Source organism: Dama dama, chromosome 19, assembly GCF_033118175.1.
Source record: "Dama dama isolate Ldn47 chromosome 19, ASM3311817v1, whole genome shotgun sequence".
NCBI lineage: Eukaryota > Metazoa > Chordata > Mammalia > Artiodactyla > Cervidae > Dama > Dama dama.
This window is the reverse complement of record NC_083699.1, coordinates 91,619,606-91,625,430: the sequence shown is the minus strand read 5'-3', so window position 1 is coordinate 91,625,430 and position 5,825 is coordinate 91,619,606. Positions and strand designations below refer to the sequence as shown.

Sequence of the window (5,825 nt, the reverse complement as noted above, 5' to 3'; positions counted from 1 at the left end):
GGATGTCACTAGTACGATGATCTCGGTGTTTAGTGGGAACAACACCTGTCTCACTTTCCTAGAATGCAGCGAGGTATAAATCTCCAGGAGCAACAATTCACCCTGTCAAATTACAGAGCCCAAGAGTGGCAGAGTGGAACAAAGGCAGCTGCTACGAAACAAGAAAATTACAGGCAGAAGCTCCCTTCCAGCACAGCAAGGGGAGAACTGTTGGTGTTCAGCTCAAAATTCATCTGAGCAGAGACCACGAATGTGCTGCAGGCTGCCAAACCTCTACGTGACATCTCATATTTTTTCAACACAAGATCCAAAAACATCGCGATTCCATTTTAACGCAATCGAAGTCCAGAGAGAAGAATGAATTCCACTGCTGAAAAATGTTTCACTCGAAAACTAAGCGTGAATTTTACTGATTAAATGAAAAGAGTTGATGCTAATGCCACATGAAATTTGTTTTTAAATGATTCTTTTATTCAGAGCGGTTGCTTTTTAATGATGTTGTCTTAATTTTCTGCTAAACCTGTTTCATCTCTAGTCATCCAACATTAATATTTATTTTGTTCATTTACTTTTTAAAATATTCTTAAATTAAAGCTGTTACAAATATTCTACTGCTGCTGAAGATAATTCAGCATAGGCGCTACCATGAAAATATCATAGAAACCATGATCAATGTGGTATAGCTGTAATCTGGCTTAATAAACACAACACTATAAACAATTTTAGTAAATTAAGAAATATCCATTCTAGACTGTGTTATAAAATCGACTGCTAAATACACCTCTGTGCTTCATCCCGGAATTAACAGTGTAGTTAAAGATTTCACATTGTAATGAAAATTATACTTAAGAATCATCTTGGGTATTTCCCATGTACATATTCTTTTTCATTCTATTTTCCTTAAAATAAAACCCTCAGCATTTAACCTGTACAGACTGGCTTGCACAAATCTCACAATAAATTACAGTAAAATAGCTACGATGAACTTAAACTTGTACCGTATTTAATGTAATATATAACTACACTCTCATTCCTATTTAGGCTTCATAACTTTATATCATAATACAATATTCTGCAGAATGCTTCAGTACAAATGGGCTCAGGACGGCAGCAACACCATTACCATTACAGGAAAACTGCAATGGTTTTTCCCCCTAGAAAATACCAAATCCCAAAATCCAACCTTCTAACTCATAATTCACTTTCATTTCCTCCTCCCCATAATTTATTTTCATATCTAAAAGCTCTTGGTTGAAGCCTTATAATGTCAGAACATGTAGCTACTTCACAATTTTACTTTTAGGAAACATGATAAAGAAAAGCAATGTACCCCACAGGCATCCAGTAAACCATTATTAATTCACATTCTCTTTTCATTAATTTGGCTAGGAAGCCCGGAATAAGGGGGGATAGCCTGTGGGCGCCCTTACAGTTCTCAGATCAAAAACTTCCCTTTTCATGTGCCTCCGTGGACTGTGTCAGAGGCAGAAACATTCCAAACTCAGACACTCGTGTCACTTTTCTAACCAAAGAACTTGCTGACTACCATTGCCAACAAAACATTCACACTAATTTTTGAGGTTTGTGTTCACACCATCAGATGGTTTTTGAACTACTTACTTCTCTTTTAAGTAAAAATCCTGTTTCTGAACTAAACTCAGGACCAAAACATCGGTCTCTGGTTCAAGGTTTCTCAGTGTAACTCCAGGGTAATCAAAACCCAATGCCTCCAAACCCTCAAGGGGTTACTTCTTCCTTTCTGTGCCCCAAGTGGAAAGTAGTGCCATGCTTTTTCCTCCACTGCCCTGCCTGCTTTTTGCCTTCAGAATTCGAAGATGTGTTCCCATTCCTGGGCACCGGACAGGCTATGGTTTACCTGGGAGAAAACAACTCCAAGGTAGGGATCAAGGAGTCAGAGGCTGCTCCCACCCATCTTCACTGTTCCCTAGGAAACAGATGGGGGAAAGAGGGTGGGAACAAGGGAAGCTTCTGTCTGAAGCTGCACAGGACAAGGAACACAGGTAAATCCAGAGTAATGGAGGCAAATATTTTTTAAAAAGAATATTATTTATTCTCTTCTTTATTAATACTCATGTATGACCTTTGCTTTTCACATAAAAGTCTACTTCATAAGAATGCCTCCTTGGTTTAGCATGCCCAATGGGGCTTTCGCTCCAGGACCACTTCCCCTTTCTCCACCCACCCCTGCCCCCACATCCAAAGACTCCTCCACACGTTCACAGATACCACGAAAATTTTGTAAACAAGATTTGCAGTTACCCGATCTTGATTTAATCAACAATCCCACTTCAAAATGGAAGGTGGGGAGGGAAGAGGGGAAGAAAAGGTAGAGGAGAGAGAGAGAAGGGCAGCTGTGGTCAGAACTTTCAAGTCTCGCCTTTTCTGAGATTGTGTGTGCACTGTGGCTGTTGCTTGAAATTCCATGACTCAAAACATTGACAGCGAGTGCCTGTGCATTTATATGATGTATCTATAACAGAATATGTGGGCTTCCTCAGTTTGGATCTGGGCTGATTTTTGTTGAAACACACCACAATCCTTCTGTGGGTGTCCCCACAGGGAGTCAGGTCTCCCCGGAACCCCTCTCAGAGTCGGGGTTTCCGGAGCAGGGTCTTGCTGAGGTCTTTGACCTCCTCGGGGCTATTGACCCGCTCGTAGCCCAGCACGGCCATGGGCTGGTAGCAAAACTCCTCCACCTGTTTGATCTGCTGGAAGGTGAGGGCGGTCCGCCAGGCGTTGGCGGCCTGTGTGGCGTTGCGGGCTGACACCACAAAAGGCTTGGAGGAGGAGCCTGAGCCACTCGTCATGTTGAGGGCAAACTGCTCCATTTCGGGGCTCACCAACAACCCCACAAAGTCGTACACCCTCCGCAGGGTTTTGACGGGGTCTCCCACCAAGTCCTCGTACCGCACCACCAGGTAGTGGCCCTGAAGCCAGTCAGGGGGCTGCAGGGCCGTCTGCAGCGTCTTGGCCATGCTGTTGCAGATGACCTCCATGGCGCCGAGCGCGTGGTAGTCCGCCGGCCCTCCCATGCTCTCCTTCTTGACGCCCAGTTTGTGGCCGGGGGCCTCCAGGAAGGGCATGCGGTGGGCTCGGGGGTCCCGGCTGCGCACCACCTGCAGGCTTTCACGGATGAGCCCGTGGCGCGAGCGGATGCGAGAGCTGGCCACCGCGCGGGGGTCCCGCACCAGATGGATGACCTTGAGGTCCAGGGCCGGGTCTCGCAACAGAGGCGCCAATACCGCCACGTCGAAGACCCGAACGCCCTTGATGACCAGCGTGCGGTACTTGCGGCACTCCTCCTCGAAGCGCGCCAGGCGCTGCGGCGGGCACTTCTTGCACACGCGGTCGTCCACCAGTCCCACGACCTCCTTGCGGTAGGCGGGGCACAGCGGCGAGGAGCACACCACCTTGTTGGTGGCCGCCCCGAAGATGCCCAGCGTGGTGAGGTTGCGGCCCCCGCTGCCGGCGGGGCTGTACAGCTGGAAGACCGAGAGGTCGCAGCGGTAGAGAGCGCTCAGCATGTCCCGCGCCGCCCCTTGCAGGGAAACGGCGTCCCCGGGGTACAGTTTCTGCCACACGTGCCACACCGGCTCATAGAGGAAGAACACTTCGGGGTTCTGGTTGAAAAGCTCGCCGAAGAAGGACGAGCCTGAGCGCCACGTGGTGAACACGTACACCAACTGCCTCTTGTCCCCGCCGCCCCGAGTGCCATTACCTGGCGGGGCTGCGGCCCGCGCCGCCCCGGCCGCGACTGCCGGAGCTGCCGGGACTGCGGCGGCGGCGGGCGGGCGGTATGGGGTCCGGGGATCCAAGCGGGTGTGTGCGCGGGGCGGCACGGCTGGAGGAGGCCCTGGACGCCCCCAGCCGCCCGAAGCCGCTCCCGCCACGACGCCCAGCGACCCGTCGGGGCTGCACTGCTGCAACGGCTCCTTGTGCCACTTGTAGTCCAGGAGGTTAAGCATGGTCAGCACCAGCAGCAGCGCGTAGCCCGCGCAGAGCACCAGCGCCTTCCTGCGGAACACCTTCATTCCGAGCGGAGACGCAGGCCAGCGGCGACCCAGGCGCCGGGGCCACGGCGGGAGCAGGGCGCGCGGCCCGGCGGCGGGCGCGGCTGGGAGCAACCCGAGGGGCGCGCCCGCGGGTAGGGCTCGCGGCGGGCTGCGGCTCATCACAGGCACAACCCGGGCCGGCAGCGCGGCGGAGGCGGCCCTGTAACCCGGGAGGGGGCCTCAGCGGCCCTGCTTCGGGCGCTGGGACTGGGGCCGCGGCTCCGAGGCGGGCGCGGCAGCAGCGGCGGCTGGTCCCCGGCGCCCAAGACTGGCTCTCCCATGGCAGCGGCTCCGAGAAGGACCTACGAGGGGAAGCGGAGTAAGGCGGTGCGCCCCAAATCTCCCCCCGGGCGCCTCCTCCCGCTAAGTAACGCCCACCCTCCGGTCTGCCTGGCTCCCCAGCTCACCTGGAGCCGCGGGCGCGCCCCCGGGCGGCCCAGGAGCACGGCCTGGCGTTCAGTCCTGTCACTCGTTCCTCGATTTCTCGAGAGCTGTTTTCCGCCTGGGGTCCCCACGCCTCCGAGGGGGGCCGCGCGAATTGGCAGCCCAAGCCCTGAGCAGAGTTTCTGGGCAGCGGGCGCCCTGCGGCTGGGGAAGGGAAAGTTTCACCGGGCCCGGAGCCCTGCTTTCTGCTCTGCCGAGTTCAGGGCGCCCGGCTCCAGCGGCGTCTCCGCCGCCCTCTCGGGACTGTAGCTTCCTTCCTCGCTCTGGGGGATGAAGCTGGCCGAGGGAGATGAGGGGGGGAGGGGGCTTATACTGGACCCGGTTCCCGGCAAAGCAGCTCCGCCTCTCTCGCTCTCAGTCTCCGCGCCCCGAATCTTCCCATCTCTTTGGCGGTGGCAGATGGGGCGCAGCGCGACCCTGCAGCCGCGGCGGCAGGAGCCGCTTCTTCCATCACCAGGAGGATGCCCTCCGGGAGGGCACTGCCGGCAGCCCCCGCCGCTTCTCAGCCTCCGACTGGCCCGGAACTACACACACACAGCTCTAGGCAAAAGAACTGGGGTCTGCAGCGCTCTCTTGCCCGTCCCGCCCCCGGCACCAGGCTCTTCTGCCCAACGAGGAATCCGGGCAGAGAAAACCCCCGCCGCCGCAGCACCCGCCGCGCGAAAGCGGCGCCCAGGAGGATGCAGCTACGCGCCTCTCCCTACGCCGAGCGGCTGCAACGCGCTCGGACCAGCCTCTGCGCGGCTCCTGCCAGCCTGCGCCGGGTTGGTGCGCGCCGCCGTCTGTCGCTGCGGCTCCTCCCCTTCGCCGCGCCGCCCGCCCCCTCGCAGCGCCCGGCTCCTGCCGCCGCCTTGGGGGTTGAAGATGCGGGGCCCGATTTACAGCGGCGTTGCTCGGGCCTCCATCCGCTCGGCTGAGGCCGTAGCCATCCCAGCTCCAAGCGCCAGAGTACGGATGCGGGGTTCGGAGCGCTCGGGGTACGGCTCCCCGACCCCTGGGAAACTTGGATTCTTGTGTGTGCTGCTGCAGGGCTCAACCGCACATTTTTGCTCTGGGAAGGAGTTGGTGACAAAGTTTGGGCAGAAATCCCCCAGTGGCTTCCCACTCCGCCCTGCCCCGCCCGGGTCGGCGCCGCCGGCTCCCCGTAGGAACCCAGGACGCACCCGCGCCTCGGAGCGCACGGAGGACTCCGACACCGCTCTTGGGCTTCCCACTCCCGGCGCGCCCATTCCATCTGGCCCGAGGCTTCTCCCTCACCAAGGAAGTAATAAATCTTTCTGGCCCCGAGGGTCAAAGAAGCAGCTTCAG

General features: G+C 56.3%; 1 protein-coding gene across 1 annotated transcript; it reads right to left on the bottom strand.

Moving 5' to 3' along the window:
- Positions 1-449: 449 nt before the first annotated feature.
- Positions 450-5,230, bottom strand: CHST2 (carbohydrate sulfotransferase 2). Its single transcript, XM_061167801.1, has 2 exons — positions 4,481-5,230; positions 450-4,375 (listed from the first exon to the last, which is right to left on the bottom strand). Exon 2 carries the CDS (start codon positions 4,191-4,193, stop codon positions 2,607-2,609), a length of 1,587 nt encoding a protein of 528 aa, XP_061023784.1. The 5' UTR covers positions 4,194-4,375; positions 4,481-5,230; the 3' UTR covers positions 450-2,606.
- Positions 5,231-5,825: the final 595 nt, after the last annotated feature.